The 23,403-nt window shown below is 38.7% G+C and overlaps 1 protein-coding gene across 11 annotated transcripts in view; it reads right to left on the bottom strand.

Moving 5' to 3' along the window:
* lyst (lysosomal trafficking regulator) overlaps positions 1-22,569 on the bottom strand; it is a 67,501-nt gene extending 44,932 nt beyond the window's left edge. For 8 of the 11 annotated variants that reach the window (XM_084375722.1, XM_084375728.1, XM_084375727.1 and 5 more), the window contains exons 1-4: positions 22,495-22,569; positions 20,742-21,027; positions 9,536-9,627; positions 3,472-3,670 (exon numbers count right to left, since the gene is read on the bottom strand). In XM_084375722.1, coding sequence (XP_084231848.1) covers positions 3,472-3,670; positions 9,536-9,627; positions 20,742-20,822 — 372 coding nt within the window. In that variant the 5' untranslated portion in view covers positions 20,823-21,027; positions 22,495-22,569. Of the gene's footprint in view, positions 1-3,471; positions 3,671-9,535; positions 9,628-12,396; positions 12,504-17,085; positions 17,144-20,741; positions 21,028-21,140; positions 21,243-22,494 lie in introns of those variants that run through there. The other 3 variants (XM_084375725.1, XM_084375729.1, XM_084375724.1) reach the window with 3 other exon arrangements.
* Between the last annotated feature and the right edge of the window lie 834 nt (positions 22,570-23,403).

The raw sequence follows: 23,403 nt of genomic DNA, 5'->3' as shown, positions 1-23,403 counted from the left end.
TGATATTACTTAATATAATTAAAATCAAGGGTTCTTGGATACATGAGAGCTGCTTAGGTTGTTTGATAAAAAGCACTCCTCTACAAAACCTTGACAATCACTGTGGAATTATTAATTCTTTTCAAAAAGAACTATTCAAGTTATCTGGAGGAAATTCTTATATTCTTTCAAAACACAATTTATATTGCAGAAAACCAAAATATCACCAAGTCAGTTTTTTCCAATATCATGCAGCCCTTCCAATTCGCAGTCAACATGTACATGGATATTGTTTATTGGCCATTATCAGTAGATTTATCAGCCTGGTTGATCTATATGTGTAGTGTAGTGTAGTATCTCTAACTCTTACCACCTCTGACTGTAAATTATGCAGCTTTTTCTCTGGCTATAGCTCAGCCTTTGCCATTTGAATTATTCAGTGGATGATGTACCCAGAGACGACAGGAGCCTGACATTTAACACTTGGTCAGCTGAAAAAACCTTGCTGTCATTTCCAAAGGAAACAGTGCAGATATAAACCATTTCATTTGATGCTGTGTGAGTGTTGCTATCATTACATAAGGAACATTTTACTGAGCTGGATCTGAGTCATATAAACAGTGTCAAAACTGGCAGATAGACACTGAGTGGCACAGAGGGGGAGTATTTAACATCACAGTGGAACGAACCCAACTCAAAATAAATTTTCTACTTAATTCAAAAACAAGATTCCTGATTTCAAACTGTGTTTCGCAAATCACTACTTTGTATATACCACAAATAAATAAATGTTTATGAAGTGTCACTAAAGGCTTGACTCCATCCAGGCCACAGATGACGCACACAGCTGGAGCTTGTGATCCACATAAATGCATCACGTTTCTGTAGCAAAAGCTCTTATTGACATAGAAAATATAATGAATGTTTGTGAACGGATATGAACAATATGAGGTCACAGCGATGCTGACAAGAAAGGTCACATTCATCACATTACAGTATTTCATGCAGTAATGCATTTGCGGCTTCTTTTTCTTTTGAAGACTGTTTGGCATTAAATTAACCGAGGTTAGTGATCACATCTTTCCCCTTAGAGCCTACAGACCCTAACAAAAACAAATTAATGTCAAAAGGCAACCATGGCTGATGAACTCCTGGGGCTGTATTCATTAAGCTTCCTACTACTAAGAGTTGCTCAGAGTGAAGACATTATAAGGAAATCTTTAACTGTGCAAACTTTATTTGACATTTTCTACCAATTCTTCTAGAAAGACTAGATCCTTGAAAAGACAAAATTTAATCATAAAGCATCTTAGCTCTTAAGAGATCTCCTGAGGTGAAAAACGTTGGATGACTTTTAAGAGCCTTAGGAGTTTTTCAAGCAGAGGAGATAATGGTGGAAGGACAGAGAGGGAATGCTGAATGACAGTAAATTAATAGTGGATCCCATTAGAGGTGTGCTCACATCTCTGACGAATGCAACAACGATATAACTGCAGAAATTAAAGTGGTCACAACACTCACATATTTGGCATCTGTAAAAATGTAAAAAAAAAAAAAGAAAAAAAAAGTCTTCCATTAGCAGTGATCACACAAACGATTATAACATATTCATCGTCCCCCTTTTCATATAACAATCCTCACTAGTGCGCTCCCTTTAAAATGGTTTCACGCTTATTCATATAGATTAAGTAGGCCTACGAAAATTAACAGCTTGATACAGAAATTTGAGTAAATAAATACAACTATCAGCATGTGAAGAGGCTACTGTGCAAGCAGGCCTGTGTTATGAAACATGTTGTAAGCTTTTAAAGTACGACTCACAATTTATTTAACAGAAATATTCAGTACATAAAATAATATTCAAAAATACACCGTGTCTTAATAGAGACTAAGTTATATGATAAGCCGATCGACTTCACTCCCAGTTCTATGCCCATTATCACCAAGAGAGCCTTTTCTTGATCAACCAATCACAGCTTTAAAAATAATGTGTCACACCTAGCAACAGGGTCAGCCACGCCTCCTCACTAAGATAAAAGTTCATGTCACTTCCATGCTCAGACGTGATTTCTGCAAGGGCCTGTACCAAATAAACATTTTCCCGCACATCTGGAGAATCTCTGTAGCACCACAAAGCTTGATTTATAATATGGTGTGTGGTCAAACGTTTTACCTCTTTCAAAAAAAACTGCAACTCCTGTGATTTAGATATTGCACTTGGCCATATTCTGATATCTGGATTCACTGTTTATCCCTACACTGTCTGTAGCACACGGTATTTGTGAGTATTTAGCCTGTTTATTCACCGATGTCACTGTTGTACTTTCTCTTAAGCCAACTTCATGATTTAGCATCAAAGCTCTTAAAACATTAAACCGGCTTTGTCCTGGTTTGACACTGCTTTCTCATGTGCCGCCCTCAACTTGTCACATGAAGCCCAATAATTCACCAGAGCATCTCTTAAATTGTTACTTAAACCAAAAACACTCACAGATCAGATAAACACATAGTTAAAGCCTGGTGCGAGTTAACAGATAAGATATACAATATATATATTTATAATATATAAGTCAAAACCGTATGTGTAAAATCCATTTTGAAAGAGTGTAGTACTGACATATTTTTTGTATGTAGTATCATACAACATACACAAAACACGTCAGTACTACAAGATGCAAACAAACATACAGTTGACACCCTCTCCAGAAAGTGCGAAAAGGATTTGCATATGAGCATCAACGTCTTGCGAGCAGCAGACGCAGAGCGAGGACTCCAACTTTCTGCTATCAATCAGATAACCAAACAACATGTGGGCACCGCAGAGCTAATTTCCTCTTCAGATATGAACACCCTGCAAGCTGTAGTAACACCAGACACAGATGTAGAGCAGCTGCTAAACAAATCGAGACAAAATTGGACTTGTAGTGGGTTCAGTATCTGGGGCGTTTTATTTCTCATCTCTTAAAAATTATTCATCTTCAGCATAAATATAAACTCAAAATCTACAGTATGTTCTGGTGAATGCCATCTTGTTTGTACATGAGATTATACAGCGTCCAATCATTACATAATTTATAGGGTTTGATTGAACTGTGCTCATTAAATATCCCTGTAATCTCCCAGCTGATGTCTGTCTGATGTTTGCTTAATCCTTGTTGCTTTTATCATCTGTTTCCATTGTACTGTATCTCTACTGCAAACTCTGTCTTTCATTTTGATGAAAGGAGATTAGTTGCAGCAGAGTTGAAGAGGCTTATGTGCAGAAATTTCAATTTGTCATGCCGATATTGAACAGCTGCATGAAAGACTGGAATAGATCAATTGAAAAATGTGAAGCAAAATTTGAAACTAAAACTGGCCTTAATCTTAAAGTGAATATTACTGAAATTATCTACAATATCAGCATTTGCATACATTTGTAGCAAAAGCTGTTGCTGAAATTGCACACTTTTACATACATTTTGTTTTATCTAAGGAGTTGAACATCCTCACCTGGTCAATGATGGAGTCCAGGGTGCTGAGCAACAGGAAGCCCCTTCCCCTGACCAGGTACTCTCCCAGTGCCACCATGTGACTCTCCTCCTCATCTTCCTCCCGTGCCTCTGCTCTCTGGGCGACCGCACTGCATAGTTGATGTACATCAGTAAGGAACTCCCTCGCCAGTGTGTTACTGGCCCCACTCATGTCTGAGCTGCAACAGACGAGACAAACCATTATAAGGCTGTGGCACAATCTGTACACACATCAAAAAAAAGATTATAAAGGTTACAGAGTCAAATCAAACCACCAGATTTTTATTATTATTTTTGGATGATTTTTTGTTTAAGACTGTAAATGTAAATGAAAAATTAGGCAAACTCACAACAGCATGTCTCCAATTTAAGTCTTAACAGAGACACTCCCTGGCAGTGAATTTAGCCCCAAATAGATTTATGTAAGGTAGAAACACAAAGTAATGGAAGTTGTTTTAAGGATAACCACTGGGTTCAAAGTGTATCTCTTTTTCTGCTGTGATACTTGAATGCATATTAAGAATTTGAAAGTACCAGACACAGATTCATCACATCAGTTGTTTCGTCTATTCAGTTTTTATGTTCAATTATGCTCAGTAATATGTTGAGATGACAGTGTAAATGTCTGATTTGAATTGTTGCAATAAAAGCAAAGAAAAAGCTGTTTACAAAAATGACAGTTTAGTGATGATGATGCATGAGTGTGTTTGGGATTTTATCTGTAATTGTACAAATGTGACAAATCTGCATTTTCATCACATTAGTCATTCTGTCAGTTTCAATGTAATGGAAATGTCTGGATACCAACTAAGGTAGTGAGAGAAAAGAAAAAAGCCAACTCCCTTTAAAAGCTTAAGCTAACAACGGGGCGGAATCGAGACAACCAGGCTGTTCCAACAATCAATCTTCATAAGCAAAACCAACATTCGTGTTATGGTCACACCTTAAAATCTAGACTCATGTAGCTTGAATATCTGTAAGAAAAGGGACTTGTTCTACTCAGAGAGCGCCACCAAGCTAGTATTTATAACCACGTGTTCCTCTTGTAACTGACATGGACCTGCTCGATATAAGACACTCGGAGCACGACGACCACAACTGCACAGCTCACAATCCTTAGACAAATAACTGAGTGTTTACTTTTACACATTTACATTTCTGCTGTTTAAACTGCAGCTCAGATCCAAACCTACTTATGACACAATAGGAAGAGGCGTGCTAGGTGAGTACCATCTACAACACTGACTTCTGACACTAGCCTCTGTAACATACATGTAGCCGTTCTGATCTTACCAAATGTTACTGGGCCAAACAGTTTCCTTCCAGCCATCTTGCGTTTTCTCCAAGCATGACTGTAGCTCTGCTGCCTCTATCTGCATACCTCCTCACACGACTGCTGACTGAATTTTCTGTTCTGCAGCACAAATTCCATTAAATTGGAATTTCAAATGGAAGCTTTCCAGATTCGCAGCAGATCAGCGTATCACATGAAAGCATGTGATGTCACATGGCGAGGGGACTAGCCTTGGGAATACTGACGAGCCCCTGGTGCCCTGCAGAAGACCTCCGTCATTGACAGTGACTGCCTTTGTGTTCTGCACTACAACAATCATTTTTGGGAATTTCTTAATGCACTAAAAAGCCTACCAGGAACAACTAGAAAAAGAGCCAAGAGTTAGGCTTGATAAAGCATAAGGCACTTCCACATCTACTAATTCTATTTCTAATAAAGAGTCACTGAGCAGTTTCTGTGCCAAACATACAAAGGAATTATTTTTATTCCTACATGGGGGTAAATACTTGAGTGCAACTGCAGTAAATACAGATAGAAAGTAACTTGGCTCAGTTTATATAGCAGTCATACAAACATGCAGCCCAAAGTGCAAAGAATGTAAAAACAATTTTGCAAGACCAAAGAATCCAACGATAAAAAAATGAAATGTTAAAATCATTAATTAAATTCAATATAGGAAAACTTAAACAACTAACAAGGATAAAAACTGTTTTAAAAACCACAGATCAAAACTTACGATATCCGGCATCCACAGTTTAGGACATAAAAACAGGCAGCACTCTCACCGGTGTTTTTATGAGACACACAAGGAACTTTGATTTAAGAGAAAAGCAGTAAAGGACTTTGGTGATCTGGTTGGAACATAAAATGAAATAAAATCTCTGATGTATGGAGAGGCTGGGTCATTTAAAGCTTTATAAACAAGTAAAATAATTTTAAAATAAATTCTAAAAGATATAGGCAGCCAGTGCAGTGTCTCCAGTAGAGGGGCGATGTTATCCATTTCATTGTTTTATTCAAGACTCTCAGCATCTCTCTGTTTTAAAAAGGTCTGATAGTGAAAGAGATGAAAAAGGATGTTTTAATGACCTTGCTAAAAGTGAATTAAAATTTAACCAGACTTTAAGGGAGATGTACAATGTACAATGTTTTATAAGCATAATAACGATAATTGACACGGTGTTGGCTGTAAATGTTTCCATGTGGGAGTGTATATAATGAAAACGAAACTGGGCCTAGAATGCTACCTTAAGGAATACCATATTCAATACCAGGAGTCTCTGATACATAAACGCCTAGGCTGACAAAAACTGTGACTGAATCCAAGATAATACATGATCTGAGAGTCACACCCATTTCTCCAGTCTGTCAATTAAAATATTGTGCTCTGCTGCACTAAGGTCTAAGGAAAAAAGCAGTAAAGATAGGCAATTAAAGCATCCCGCTGAATGACGAAGAGCACATTCTCTGAAGCATAACTGTAAAGGACAATTTTACATCAGAAGTTGGTGGAAGAAGATTAGAGAAGATGATGATAGTGGAGTGATCTGTGAGATGGAGTCAACTTGTCCTGCTTAGACCCTATCTGTTGGTGAAAATACAGAATATCTCCTTTACATGCCAATGAATGTGCCTACAGCTCAGACACCATAACACTTCAATACAGATTATAACTTGAGCTTTAAAACTTTTCCTCTGTGGATAATTAACTTTAATACCAGACAACAGACACCATACACATACTGAACGTGGCAACCTGAGAACGAGCTGAAAAATGTCCAAATGTCTGAATAAAATTAGTTATGATGGATTTTCTTTCATGTGTGAAGATGTTTTTCTTTTCAGGACAGAAATAGAGGGTACCACCTTTGCAGATTTCCGTGCCCAGAGATTTTTATACCTTGCAGTAAACCCATTTTTAACAAATCCTTGGGATATGTGTTGTGTGTCACTTTAATTGTTGCAAGTTGTTTGACAGTTGCTACAGACACAAAAAGAATTTCTGAAAGGAAAGTAAACTAACTTTACCAAAAAATTCTTAGTAATATCCAACATTTACATTTTGAGCCATTTCCAACTGTTCTAACTTATATTGTTTACTTTTACTGAAGTGTCTTCTCAAACGCAATGTATCGAAACTAAGTATTTAGTGGCACACTGTAACCTTCAAGCTCACCATGATAATTTCGCTTTAGTCTGGGTGAAACATGTCTTTCCACTCAGCGGAGCTTATTTGCTGACAGGTCAAACAGGTCAGATACACATCTGAGATGGTTTGACAGGCTATCTGCACGTCTGACTGCATCCCTACTCTAACTAGCACAAGATTGCTTTTGTTTTTATCTCTCTAGTGTGTCCAGCATTTACATCTGTGAGGCGGATGATACCGAGGAAAGGGAAAATTCCTGAGCATCAATGAACCAAAGAAAATGTGACCTTGCAATTCTTCATGTGTAAGACCTATTGTAATTTATAATAACGCTAGTGTTTGTATTGTATTATCTAAGACACACATGCATCACAAGCCTCAGTCAAAAGGGAAGCTTTAGTCATACAGCCCACACTGCATCTATATCTGTAAAAGCTAGAACACAGACTTCATCAACTCTAGGAAAAACGTGTTATGTAATATATGATTAAATTAAATACAATTTCCGCAAAACAAACAGCAGACATATTGACAGTTCAGGCTGCATCGCCAAGACATTTAGAAAGATTTAATAGAGAATAACACAATAAAAAATAAAAAATCCCTTCATTTTTTAAAAACAGTATTTTTTTGTTAAATAATAAAAGCATCAATCTGACTAATTTCTTCCTCAGCTTTTTGCCAACACCCTCTCAGATGTTTGATCATGACCACAAGCTAGTGATTAGAAACCTAGTAAACAGAGATAATGGCTGCCACAATATCAGCCAGTTGAAAAACACATCTGTCTCCTGCAGGTCTCATATTTTGTATTTCCCCTCTGGCCAATTACTGTGATGTTCTTCACTCCGACTGAGTTAATTACACAGTGGACGCTTTATTCTCTCTGTCCTTTTCAGTGTGGGTAAAAGTTAGGACATGGCTGTTTCAAGAAGTTTACTTAAGTAATTACAAAACACCTTAAATGGATAATACTTTTATATTGTATGGGTTAGAACAGTTCCAGCTACTTCATACACATTGTGAACACGCAATTTTGTGCATACATACATAATTTATCCACACGATATCCTTCATTTACGTTTCTGGTTGTACAGCAAATATGAATTTAATAGTGTGCATTTTATTCAATGTGGATAGTTTCCTTCTTTAGTTTCTTTAGTTTGATCAATTTGAATCCGTCTCTCAGGACTGCGAACAGTTGTGATGGACATTCGTAAATGACAACTGAATACATCAAGATTATCGACAATTTAAATCATTAAAATTTTTTGTGATTGTTGGTTCTCATTAATGACAAAAGAAGCTCTTTGGATTAACATAGGGTTCAAAGATGCATATATGTTCTGTTTAGATACAAATCAGCACTGCATTTAAAGGTTTATGCTACACTGTAATACATATTAAAGGGTTAACTCCACCAATTGTATACAGTACATTAACGTATGTTTACAGGTCTTGGGGAGTACTATGTGACCCATAATGCAATTTAGCCACTGAGTGATTACACTTGAGGCAATTAGTTAGATTTCATGTAGCTTCCCAAGAGCCACAAAAGACTTTTCATGCTTTTTATTTTTTTTTTACTTATGCTTATGCTTCCTGTATACCTTTAAACACAATTTAATGTCTAAAATTGGTGGAACTAGCCTTTAAAGAGAAGCAAGTGTAACGCTAATCTGTGGTCATGTTCCTCCAACATTACCAACACTGAAAGGTTCTGCATCTCCAGGGTAATACTACACAAACTAACTTTAAAACTGTCAATTTATAACAAACTATAAATGCAACAACATAAATTAGCAAATCTACTAAATTGTGGGTAGCCCCTTTCTACAACATCTGTTAGCTACGTCCTTAATTATTGCAGACAAAAAAAAATTGAACATTTAATGGTTGATCTCAGAGGGAAACATTAAACTGCCTTAAGCTTGTCTTTATAAACAAGGACATTATTCCAGCCATTTTAACCAAAAACCCATTCAAACTAATCACGTCTCGTCTGAGGGAACACATAGCGCACGAATGCTAATGCCCTCACGTAATTCAAGGTAGTGTGTGTGTGTGACTTATTTACACTGAACAGAATACAAACAAGAGGCACTTGAGGTGCTAATGTCCCACAGTTTTTTCCACATCAGTATGTAAATCTATGCAGCGAGGTACTCCAACAGCCAATGCAACATGATTACATTAAGTCTGCAACCTCTGCTATAGTGGTGGGACATAAAAATGACAAGGATAAATCTGTCACTTCTGCAGTTACCTTTTGTCTGCAAAGACTGAAAAAGAGCAAAGTAACTGCAGCCACTGCAGCCAGGCCATCTCAAAACTGCCATTCGTTTCATACCAATTCAGACATAACATGCTTCCTTTTATTGTTAAGTGTAAAAACTGGCCAATACCGTTTGAATTAACAACATTATTCAGTGCTCTGTTTTCCCACCATAAAACCAAACAAGCCAGTTTTTTTACTGCGGTGTTGATTTAACGCTATGTACTCTCTGAGGCTATGATGGTGTTTTGTTTAATCCACCCTTACTGAGACAAAACCCTCCATCACAGAACAGTTAGAGACGATAAAATAATAATGAGACCTACCAGAATTTGAGAGCATCTTTGGGGCTGTGGTTGGGGTGATGCTGCACATAATGGAACAGACAGAGGAAATTCTCCAGACCCTGAAGGCTGACCTGATAACAGACAGAGAGATAAGAGCAGCAACATGAATCAAACCCAGATTATTACTTGCACTCCCACGAGGAGGTACTGAACTGAAAATTGCACTACACAACAACAGTAACCTTTTCATGATCATTCATTATAACATTACTCTAAATCATTTCACGGTTTATTATCGTTACACATGATGGCACAGTCAATTAGATAGTGATGTAACAGCCGCTAATGTCGTTACCTTAAACTATTGCTACAGTATTGATTTATCAGGTCAGGTGCATTTTATTTGTCCCCTATAACCTTCCAATACAACAGCCCTGGAACCAAAAAACACCCATTTATTACTTTTATACATGGGAAAATCATAAAAAAAAAAAAAAAGGATCCAGCTCCCAGAACTACAAAGCATATTTCAGACATTATGATTTATCTTGGAACACACTCCCCTAAATCATGTTCAAAGCAAAGACTTGTTACCTAATAGTCTGAAGGATAGCACAGTTTTTCATCATTTCACATCACAATGTATAAAATAATAGTGTTGAGAATCTGGGGATACAAAGAAACAAAGAAAGTTCACAGTGCTGTGGTCAGGGCCTGATCATTGGGCAGGAATCTCTCACCACCACAGTTGGCAAAGCAAATTGGGACTTTTCTCAATAGTGACACAAGCCACCTGACCACTTTTAACTGCATTACCGGTCCCAGGGTAGTATGTTAATACCGTCCCGGCAGACATGCGATTCTCTAAGCCAGCGTCCTGCTGTCTCTCAAACCACACAGGAGCTAGCCTCCGCTAATCTGACACCACTGACTGTATTCATTCAGGCAACGCTGATCCCTGACTGATGTGGCTGCGCTGAGTGTCTGGGTCACAAAGCCGAAGAACAGACACCACACAGAGCCAGCCACATTACACACGGTCCGACCTGTGACGGCAGGATACTGACAGAATGGAAAAACACAAAAAAATTCAAATGAACTGAAATTGGAGGGCTACTGTATACTTTTAATTTGCTTTTTAATTGTTTTAATTATAAAGGGAGGCCTACAGTGGTGAATCATGTGGTTTCAATTTAAATCTGACAAGATGGTGGACTTGGATCCCTAACATAAAGCACAATCCTCAACTAGCAACATATATCACATTTTCAAGTCAGATACTAATATATGGTCTGTTATCAAAAGATGAACTTTCAGTAGTCAGATTTTTTTACATGCCTCTCTCTCAACAATCGGTCCCTTTAATGTAAGACAACTAGGGCTGCAACTAATGATTAGTTTCAATTTTGATTAATCAGTGGATTATTTTCTCAATTAATCGATATTCAGTTTACTCTCATAGAGGAGTCAAGAAACCACAACCATATATTCACATTTAGCCTTAATTGTATTCTTAAAAAATGAATCAAACGGATTCATCAATTATCAGTTGTCATTTGATTGATTAGCTGACAACTAAGTGATTATGTTGCAGCTGTAACTGCAACATATATACAGGAAATGAAGGCAATAAATGCACTTTTTTAATCAACACACAATAACAACAAATTTGTTTGCTGAAAAAAAAAAATATCCTTGAAACTTTTATAAATGAACCAACCACAACTCATCAATAGTCCCCATGTGAGTAGTCCCAACAAATTGCTTGCTTTAAGAAAGAAAGATTATTTGATTAAAAAAAAATAAAGTGATGTTTGGAGTATAAATGCATAATCTGCACTTAATCTGTACGTTAAGTGTGGAGGTTCTGAACATGCACAAGGACGAGCACACAGGCAACACAGTACACAATCTTGGTGATAATTTCATGCTATTCTACCAATAGTTGGTGACAGTAGTGCCCACAACACGCATACCAAAGGTGGTGATGAAGAAGACTTCTCAAGAGCAAACGAGAAGGTAAACTATGCAGGCTTTCAAGTATTCAAAACATTGGCTGTGCAAATGTTTTATGAGGAAAAAAGCACATTCAACATGGACCTCAAGAATACACACAATGCATTTTGGTAAAAAAAACAAAAAAAAAACAAACAAACGCTCAATATAAACACAAACTTGTTTACTTTGATTTAAGGAACACACACTGACACAGGACTTTACAGGTAGCCAATAACCACTACAAGTCAAAGATTATCATGTATGTAGTATGCCTCTATAGAAATAAGTATACAGTGATATCTTTGTACAGCCGCATTATGCCACAGTTACACCACAACAAATCAGTTGGCTGTATGGACACAGATTTGTACATGAGACTCATTTCAGCAATCTATTAGCATTATATTCAGAAGAAGATCAGAAAGTGACATAAACATAAAGCACATGACATAAAACAGCTCTTTAAAGAGCAAATATGGCATCGTTTACATCTAAAGTGAGTTTACTATTGCCTGTGTCTACTTCACAAGCCCTAAAACAGCTGAGAAGAAAGCTATGCATATCTGTGACACTGATTTTCTCACACTCTATGACTAACACACAAGAGGGAAACTTTCAAATCAGTTATTCAGGTGCCTGCAGTTTAGTCACAGCTCGGCTGCAGATGCTAACCGTCACGGTGAGTAAAGAGACCAAGGCTACTCTCGTTGTGACTCGACTTCCTTCCTGTGTCAGAAATGTCAACGTATTTTATTTTTATCCGGCTTGTTACCACAATGAATGCTATCAAAACAAATATAACTAGCAAATACCCAATGTAGCATATATGTGAACACGCAAAGAGGAACACGTCCTTAAATTTAAAGTGCAGGTAATGAAGGTGTAGAGTTGACCACACTCACCGGGGTCAAGGTGACACAGCTGAGGCAACAACCCACCCAAGCAGTGAAGGGATGGGTGGGTAGGTAGGTAGGTAGGTAGGTAGGTGGGGGGGTCACTGCACACCAGGGGGCTGGACAACATCACACACGGGAGACGGGAAGAGGAAGAGAAAGAAATGCATGGATCATGAGAAAGACAGGAGAGGACAGCAGGGGTAAAACATGAAAGCTGACAAGAACATAAAGGTGGAAAGAATAAATGCAGCAACAGATGACAGCAAAGATAAACAGGGGGAGTGACTGGCAGGAAATCAAAGCTTCAAGGCTGCCAAAACTATTATTAGTTGAATAAATAAGCCCGGGAGCTCCGCTGGAGCTGTGCACTCAGTCTATTAAAAATAATCTCCCAAAATGAGCATCTGAAATGAGTGAGTTTGTCCTTGTGTTATCAGTGTACCTGTTGTGGCCGTATTCCTCACATGGGCAAAGGGAAACCGAGTGGTTCACGATAACACTAATTTCCCAGCAACAGGGTTGTTTTTTCCTCCGAGGCTCTAATCCAATATTACAATGCACTCGGCACAAACCAGCCGGGGTGATTTGATAATGGAAAGACTGCCAATACTGATTAATACGGCTTGGAGGGGGAAATCAACGGTTTGCAAAGCTCCAAGAACACATTTCTGTAAACAACAAGAAAGCTTTGACCTTTCCTCCGCTCTGATGAACTTCTTCATTTGCTCATTTGTCAAGTAGAAATACACAAGCTATCTGGGTGGTTGAGACATACAGCTACGGATCTCACTTATATCCATTTGTATGTTAAGAGTTATTTTTTCTGGCTACTTTACAATTTGTTTACAGACAAATTAATATAATATAATTCAATACAATATCATGTGGGGGAAGCAGACCTTTCTATATCTCTATTTTACAATGAAACGATGGGACACGTGGACATGGACAAGTTGCAGTTAGTGTGTGTGTGTGTTAAAGAGGCATTGAGCTAAGACTCCACTTAGGCACTTTTTTGTAGATTGTTTCATTTCACTTGTCAAATTCTGGGAAACAGACACCTCAATGCAGAGAATAAATACATAATTCCTGTATTTTACCTTTTTAGGGGTACTTGCTGTATTTAGATTTTTGTGGGCAACGTATCAAGATACATATATACGTGATATGTATCAAAAGTTAGACTCATCGTCAAAGGCACAGGCCTTGAAAAGCCTGTTTTGGGGAAAACAGCGTGGTGCGCCTGTGGGGAGGGGCTGCGTGTGCAGTCGGCCATCAATAGTAATCATGGAAAAGTGGTTCAACTCACCGCCTTTCGCTGAAAAGTTGAAAATACTTTAACTTCTAAAAGCGTTTTCAAAACCGTGTTGTGCAAGCAGGAGAGGAGCTCATGCCAGGCACACCTTACCATAGAAAACAACGGTTTTGCACACAGTTAATACACATTTAAGCTGAATGAGAAACGAATGAGAACGAAGTCAAACAGCACAGAATCATCAGAATTGAGGAAAACAGCAGCACTCTTGTTTTCTTTAATATCTAACAATTTTCTTTACTAATTTTCTCGCCTGCTCCAGGGTGGTCAGAGGTCAGATTCAGCTACAGAATAGTAAACCTGAAATTGCTGCTTAATGACACCTCCGAGTGCTCAGAAAACACATTTGCTCAGACTTGCTATGTTTGTATGTTTTTTTCTGTCAGAGGTAACTTTAAACAAGAGGAAATAGAAGTTTAAACACGGAAAGCCAGAGTAAAATTTGCATAATTGCTTGGATATGGTGGCTGCTGTGACCTGTGTCTTTTACTCTGCCTTTAACCAACATGGCAATCATGGGAGGCCTAGTCATGGGAGTCTGACGGCTGAGTCACCCACACTGGTACAGACTTTCCTCTCAAGCTCTCTTTGGATAATTGGGTAGACTACAACTTGGCAGAGGCAGCGAAAGCGATGTGATCCTGTCCTCGTGAGAGAGGACGTGGGGCGTTGGTTATGCAATGTTTTTTTCCGATCTGAGATCCCTACTGATCTAATTTGACATTTGGGTGATGAGCATCATGAGGAGTCCCTAACGTTCCGCATTTCCACACAAACTACGAGTCAGGGAGCAGAGCCGCTTCACACAAAACCACAAATAACTTTCTTTTTCCCATTAAGACACACAGCAAAATGTCAAGAGGCTAACATCAAAAGCATGTTTGTGTTTTTGTCAGTGTAAGGTCCACACTGTCTAAAGCAGTGACCTTTATTCAAGCATAGCCTCTGTGGAGGAAATGAAAATGTGTCGCACTCTGCTTCATTGTTTTCATTACGGGGAGATAGCGTGCAAGACGGTGTGGGTCAAAATTACAATCCAAACAGCCTGCTCTGGCCTTTCTCTTCCCCAATGAACTGAGAGAGTGTGTTTTTGAGAGTGAGATTTGACTTAATAACATGCCACTGGGTGGAAAAAGCTGAGACGGAGCAGTGGTCGGAGTCTGACTCAACCCAGAACAGAGAGATGAATTATTCATCCGCTCAGCCAATCGTTTGGAACAGCCCTGGAGACCAGAGCAAGTAGGTGTTGGGTTGAGACTGAGGACGGAACAATAAAAGCAGATGTGAAAAGTCCTGTGGTCAACAAGCTAAGATTGCTACTTCCCTACATCGTATACATTCTGATAAACAAGGTCAGGATGTGCTAGAAATCATAAGGGTGATGATCACAAGACTGCCTAATCAAAACCTGACTGCAAGCTTTCTTTGTCTTTAATTTCACTCTAAAGGCAAAGACCTTAGTCATGGAGAGTTTACTAAATAGTGTAGGAGTATTAATGGCAAATTACTGTGAAATAAATGAAACAGATTCATCATACTAATGTGTTGCCAGATATGTTAATGTTACAATTAGTCGGCCTGTAATTTCTACTGTATGTTTGAGAAAACTCCAGTCTGATAATGGTCTAATTTGTTGTTTTTTTAATTTTTATGTTAGTTAGGAAATCACTCTTATCTGAGTAATCCTATGATTCTCCACTAAAGTAGTGACTCCCAACAGATAATGTGCTGTTCTGTATGTCCAATTAGCATTTTGCTGAGAAACAAGGCTGCCTTTAGGCTGTGCATAATAACCCAGTTTATATATTAGAAAATCATGCAGTAACAAATTAGAGTTACACAGATATCATTTAAACCAATATGAGCCTCGTCCACCTTCAAAATAAAAAAGAAAACAATACTATAAAAAAAGTTTCATTACCTTTTCACACGTCAAATGTGGAATATGATCTATGCACATCACATTGTCTTTAATTGCTTTAGATAGTGAGGGCAGTTATACATATTACAGCTGACCTGAATGCCAGACACATGGTTGGGATGCATGATATTGGATTTTTTTCCAACTACTTGCAGACAAGTAGTGTAGTGGAATTAAGATATTATAATGCCTACTCTTCAAACCTGACAAGAAAATAAACATACTCTGCCTTGACACCTATGATGATGGCCTACTGGAAGAACCAGACAAACAGGTTTTTTAAAAATGCACACATTCACTAGTTCTTTAACTATTCGCATAGGTAAAACATCATCTTATTGGCCTAGCATCCGCCCATGCTGATATTTCATTTTAAAGCCTTTAATATATACATATTGTCTTTCTCGGAAATGTAAAATTGCAGAAATTTACACCAGATGAGTTGAACAGCTCTATTTTGCTTTTGAATGCGTGTGTTTTGTCATAATCAGCAGCTCTTTGTCCCAGTTCTTGCAAAAAGTTTAAAACGTTATGCATTTAACTTTAAAGTTAATGTAGACATTAAGGGGTTTAATGATCGGTCACAACCTTTGTGACTCACTTAAATATAATTTGATTACCCATCCAACTCTGACCGGACAAAAACAGGGGATTTATTCATCTAAGCTTGAATCGTGCTCAACTTTAGTGGATCATTACACATCGGGTATGGAGTTAATCTGCAGACTTTCTGCTTCAAGATAACATCATATCGATGATGAAGGATGTTAGTGTTTGAGCCATGACAACACCCAAAATGTGGTCTGCGACGGACTAGAGAGGCCTTGTTTTTCGCCGTAAATGCTTTTACTATGTCGTTATGCATATTAAAAAGGACCAAGACTGCCTTACTTGACATTGCACTTCCTGCAGTATTGCACATGTTCACATTGCAACGTTAGTGCTGAAATCCCTACTACGCGGGAAATGTCTCTGATAATTCATTCATGTAAGTCAAAATGCACAGCACAGTTTTTACAAAACAAAACAAACAAAACAGAAATAATGTATGCTGCATCTCGCATTGTTCAGTCCTGATAAGCCAAATGCTTAAGTTTTGGGATGAAGGTAAACCAGCACTGCCATCTTTGCTCCCTCTGAGTATTCACCACATTTTGCCGTATGCTTTGCTCGACAAGTTTAATCTTCTTTAGACAAGGATTCAGGGCTTTACCACCGGAGGAATGTAAAGCACAGAACTGAGCTTAGACGGCTAATGACAAGTAATGTGGGAGGAATGTGTGACCAAGGTTTTCCTAGCTCAGAAAATCACTATATTTAAGCAGCTTTACACACAAGTGTCTGTTGTCAGAGATTACATGACAATGTAAAGACAATGGACTTCAACATTACAGCTCATTACGATTATAGATTGTCAAAAGCATGACTGATGTCAGAGTTGTTACAGAGCGATACTTACAAGATGAGTCAGATCATCCTGCAGGAAAATGTCCATTTTTATGCAGAAAGCTAAACTCATCCGGAGTCAACATTAGTCCAAGGCTGCAAGTGACTGAATTTAAAGTGATACAAGAGTGAAACATAGCCAGAAAGGATCAATAAGCTGGAGTCCCTTAGTACCAAAGACCAAAAAAGCGAAGTGTTCCAAATACCCCACTTTGGTGTTTTGAAACATCCTGTTGGCTCATAATGAAACTGAACATCCCACAAGCAACTAAAACCTGGTCTTCTCTTGCTTGGCTCCTGGCCAGGTAACCATTCTGCTAAATTAACTCTGCTCATCAACATTCAGAGAGACTGAGCAGAATGAAAGTGTCCCTGCAGATACGTTGATGCAAGTGTGCCTCAGGCAAATTTCCCTTGAAGCAGAACACAGTAATACGCTAGTTGTGGCCTTATAAAGGGAGAAATTCTTAAGAATGGATAGAAAGACTTAATGCCAGTAATCCCATTTTACTGAAGCTATAATGCTTTAAGTTAATGATACAAATTAAATGCAAAAAGAGATTTTGATTGTAGTGGTTTCCATATAGCAAATGGGATTCTTTCAGGAGCATTTATGTATTTGAATGAACAGCAAGTGGGAGGACGGGTGTGTGACAACTGAAACTGAACCAATACTCTCTTTTATACACAGAGCAAGGCTGATCCACCATAACGCTTTCCTCAACCCCTAATGAGACTGTGGTTTCTTTTGACCCCAGACTTTTCATGACATTTCTGCTTTCAAAGAAAAGTATTTATTGAGAATGAAAGTCACAGTAGGAAACAAATAGAGGAAATCTTGGGTCAAAACATCCGGTCAGGGATAGACTCCACCAAATCAACACAGTCTAGCCGTGTTACTGTGCTGAGCTAGCTGTAGCAACGGTTGTAATCTAAAATGGATGAGGTAGCAAAATACTTGTACAGCATTCATTTTCATTGAGGTTTTTCTCAATCAAAGAAAAAAAGTCTGCTAAGCCTTCCTGCCTCGCACTTATTTTATTATAACACAGAGTATCTGACCTCTCTAATAGAAGTGAAGTGGGTAGCAGCGGCAAATACAAGTCTTTCTTGGAATTTAAGCACATGTTGTAGAGAAAGATTTTTCAGCATTTCGCTGTTGTTTCCAACCTTACTTAAAACTATCATCTAACAGACATTTCAACTAGCAGTGCTGTCATTTTTCTTCATGAAAGAAAGCCACGCTTTGCCCCATTTGTTCCTGTCCGGGTCTCCGCCGTGACTCCTTTTTGTTGCAAGTTTCAAGCAGCAAAGACGCACGAGTCTGACATCATTGTTTTGCAATTGAAACTTTCAGATGCACTAATAAAAGGAATCGATAAGCTTGAAGACATATGTTTTAAAAGGCTGGACAATTTGGAACCAGTTATTGATTCCCGTCCCTACTCGCGAGAGATTAATAAATGTAGATATAAAGTGGATAGATTAGAGACAAGAATTTAAAGGATAAAAGATGAGGGAGACAGAGGAAAAGGAGTGGGCCTGCAGCATTCGTACTTTCACACGTTTTTCATTGTGACCTTATTGAATGCTGCAGGAGAAGGCGTCTCTTAGCCCCTCGACATTTCACTCTTAAGTCTGATCATCACAGAATTGGTTATAGAGCAGTAGGGCAGAGTCTTGCTGTCTGATGGGCCTTTCAGTCTTTGGACAGTTTCCATGATCACTTTGTCATGTTGACCTGTGCACTTACTGACTGCAATGAGAAACATTCAGACCGCACTCTAAGTATAGGAATGTATAGTACACACTTGTGTACAGATATGATTGTCAAACTAAGCTTGAAAAAACATCAGCACTGCAACAGTATCCATGTGAGTGCCTGTCACTGTGTCCCCATCAGATTCAATCAGGAGGGAGAGCTATGGTATCAGCAAACTGGAGAGTACAGCTGCGCTCACTTAACCATCTTTCTGCATCTCATACGCACACACACACACACACACACACACACACACACACACACACACACACTTTGATCACTGCGAAGGTGGCAAACGCAGGAGCTAACACAGTCGTCCCAAGAGGCTTGTCACAACTAAAAGCGACATAAAAAGTTACCAGTTATAAAAAGGCACACAGCCTGCTTGGTGCAGTCGTCCAACGACAGTATTACTATGACGACTGAGAAGAAGGCAGCACGATTTCTGCAGCTGATTTCCCTAATGCACACAGACATGATTAACAAAGCAACGAAGCACGACACACCACCACAGACATGATGACGATAGAGGAAGGAAGCCATTATTTCCAGGAATTAAAAAAACACTACAGGCTTTCTCAGCTCTCAGGTCTGTTTTTAAGGACGGCTTGCACATAAATCAAAAATAATGGGCTGGAATAAATCAGCTCATCTGTGCAGTGTGTGTGTGTGTGTGTGTGTGTGTGTGCACGAGGGGCAGATCACTCTTAGCCTGCAGTCCGATCCTAATCCAAGTCTCGTGATCTGGCTGCTGTTAGTTCTCTGACAGCAGGAGGAGGGGGGAGAGAAAAGAGCTGCAGTGGCCTGATAGAGATTTCAGAACCACCACCACTCACTTCTCTGAAACGCCGACACAGAGACAAAAGTGCAATTGCACAACACTGGTAATAAGCAAGCTGTGGTTTACACCTGCCTCCACCTCTGTGCAGTGACTCACTGCCGGTCCATGCTTGTATGTGTGTGTGTGTGTGTGTGTGTGTGTGTGTATGTTAGTTAAATGTCTGCCTCTAAAAGGTAACATCTGGGGACCTCCAGGATGCTGAAGAGGATTCAAGACATGTCCCAAGCATCGCGGGAAATCGTTTTTGTTCAGAGTTATTTTTACTGCTTGCTCCTAGCACAATGACAGAACAACTTTCCAGACTGCGGTTACCTCCTCATACAATTATGTCTACTTCTGCACAAAATAAGTTAAATATGAAGACAATCTTCTCTGATTATAAGGTGGAAATCTTACAAAAACAGACATCTGTAATTAGTTTTAGCCATAAATGTGCTAATTTCTATTTTTACTTCTAAACTCCAGATATTCTTCATTGATTTGTCTATTAAGAAATTTGTGTGATGCCTTTTTTTTTCACAATCTAACACCATCAGCATTTTGCAGAAGCCACTTCTAGTTCAGGGTCACTCACTGTGGGACAGCCGAGACAAAAACAGGAAGGTAACTTTTGAACAACAAGTAGCAGACTAAAGGAATGTATCTGAACAATGTTTGCTATTGTTGGATTGAAATTAACTTAGTGGACATTTTATTTAGCTTGGAATCGAGCGACACAAGCTACCTACAACTGTTTAGATGCAGTGAGGATTAAATATCTGGATTCTGGTGGCTCGAATCAAACTTCTTAACAGAGTGCCAGAGTGGGCTATATTTACAAATTGTATTAAGCATAATTTGCTTTTATTTATGATCATGTACAACCAGTTTTGCAACTTAAAGATGATAAATACAAATACTTTGACACCATCCTAACAGACAAAGATATACATAAATGTATTGAAGACCTTCCTAATAAGATTTCCTGAATCTTCATCTCCAGTACCACTGCCTTGTAGTCGTGGAAATGAAAAGTAAGCACTCAGACAAAGCCCCTGAGCTGAGCCTGTATCACACCGGCTCCTACCTGCAGATCAGCTCCTTGCAGTCTACAGTCCATGTACTTTTCCCACGCGTATGCCAGCTCAGTCTGCTGTGGACTGGCCATGTCTTCCACACCTCCAGGTACAGCACCAGTCAGGGCGTTGAGGAAGTCAGGAATGACAAGATTCTCCTGCTGGTTTCCTTCCTGATCTTCCAGGTCGCTGAAAGTGCCCCGGGCAGCAGCGAACGAAGCCCCAGCTGTCCTCCTGAGTCACTCATAGCAGATTCATGATTCACGGCGCTGCTCTGCCACTTTTAAAATTGTGCCTCTGCAGAAAAAATACAAAGTGTCAAGGTGTTAGCACAACAGAGGTAACGATACCTGCCAATAAAACTTTCGCGGGTGCAACTCAAGAGATATTGACAGCTGTGTGTGACGCACTTGCACTTGACTTGAACCTGAAACTTCTGCCAAACGAGCCTGACCCACTGTAGCATAACCAAAACAAAACGGACTGAAGCTACACGCTCAGCTAGCTAGCTAGGTGTCTGACAACCTGCGTCAAACCTTCAGGCGGGTTGAGGAAACTCATTTCCGGTAAGGGGTTTGTTTTCAAAATAAAAGCATCTCACTGGTTACTGGAGGCTAATACACTTAAGATGGTAATCTCACTACAAACACAAATAAAACATTTCAATTAGACGATTACGGCATTGTAATAATATATCTTGTTTTTCGTTCTATTAATTTGTCATTTTCATGTAAACATATACACAAATGTAGAAGAAAATCTCAGTGAAAGGTGTTTAAAGTGGATAAATTTGAATGTAGGGCCATTTAGTTGTCACACTTACATTTGTATGTTATGTCTGACTTACATAAATCAAAATGTTTTAATCAGCAGTGAGGTGATTACCACCATGCACCATATAAAAGCTGGGCCCTAAACTGGGCATAAAATGATTGACCCAGAAAGTTAAAATGCTTTATAGGTCACTTGTTAAACAGTTATCTTCTCTGATTTAAAGTGACATATCTTTTAGATAAGAGGGCAAACCGTGAAATCAGCTGTCATCTCAAATGTTAAAAGGGTTACCTTGAAATGATTTCAAACTATTTTGTACGTTTACATACCGGAATCTACTTATTTAAATATTCTATACTTTTTCTATTTCTTACATAAGATGAACAAGGAAATTAAATTGTCACTTAAATAATAGCATCAAGCCATGATTTGGGGGGATAAATACATTTATATTCTTTTAAAGGAAGCAAGCAAGGTTACTTTCATAAACTTAGTATGACGTATTTGTCACTGATATCAATTATGTGAATCAAACTACATTTTTCATAGTTTATATTGCCCATTGAAGGCATCTTTCACTTAAGAAAACAATTCGTGTTTTATTTTGAAAGGGTTTCCCAATGGTTATGGCCGTTGGTCTAGCTAGCTTGACCACAAGCGGCAGCGAGATAGCTCGATAATTTCAACCATAATATTTGCATAAATGCGATATTAGCCTCAGAGCCGCTATATCTAATGTGTCCTGCAACTTGTGTTAATCAACAAAATTAATCTTCCGCAATGTTAGTTATGTTTTAAACAACCACAGCGGTGGCTGTTTTGCTGGTTGTTGCATCGCATCGTATGGCAGCTGTCACAACTGTGAGCAGAGACAAGCGGACACATCGTTACCGGCCTCTACAGACACAATGAATGCTTCTGCTATCGCTGCTCCTTTGTTAGATTCAGAATATACAACTCTAAGTGGGAAGAGTTCATTGTCATACATACCTTCGTTTCCCATGAATTAAAGCAGCTAACGCTAGCCTTCGTCCAGCAGCCCGCTCTGTGTTATTTTGCCCTCAGCACTGACTGCAAGACAATCCCCGCACAATACCGCCCTTTTCCCTGCCTGCAGGAACCTCCCAGAATGTGAGGGACTGACACATTTTCCTGCTGGTATGTCGTTTTATTTGTGTTTTTTAAGTCATTTTGACAGAGAGGTAACTAGACCTACATACATTTAGATTACATGTTAAAATGAAAGGCAGCTGTCTCACAAAATTCTGGAAGAATTTATCCAAAAGACTAATTTATCTGTTTTTATCTGTGTTGTCCAGGGCAAAATAGTCCTTGCAGACAAATACGAGGGTCAGGTCACTCACGGTGCTAATGACCGCTGACAGCCGGTGACACGCCCACTGACTCCTGTTTGTCTTCCTATTGGACAACACACAACTAATTCCCCAATCAATCAATACAGTTCGTTTAGGACCGGTGGTGCGTTTGAAGAATCTCTGTAAATCTGCGATTACACCACGATAGAGGCACAAACTGGCACAATGCTAGCCCAAACTCATTGTTGTTTTATCAATATGTGTCATTTGTTTGCTTATTGGTTTAGTATTTCATTAATAAACCACACACAAGACAAATGGTTACTCACGCATCACATTTACTTTTTGTTCAATGAGACATTAATAAATCTTAAGAGCTAAACTCATAATGTTCACAGTTAACAGTATACACCTTTTTGTTTTGGTATGAAGAATGGATTTCATAAGTTTGTGTTTGGAAACTAGGCCTTCTCTCAGTATGCTAAATAGTTAATCATTTAATTCATTTCTCAGGGATTTGCTACTTTTATTTGTCTTGTGATAAACATCTTTGGATTTGCCATCTTTGGACTGCAGGATTGAT

Source organism: Pagrus pagrus (genome assembly GCF_965226575.1).
Source record: "Pagrus pagrus genome assembly, chromosome: 15".
In the NCBI taxonomy this organism is placed as follows: Eukaryota; Metazoa; Chordata; class Actinopteri; order Spariformes; family Sparidae; genus Pagrus; species Pagrus pagrus.
This window is presented reverse-complemented; position numbering and strand designations above follow the sequence as displayed.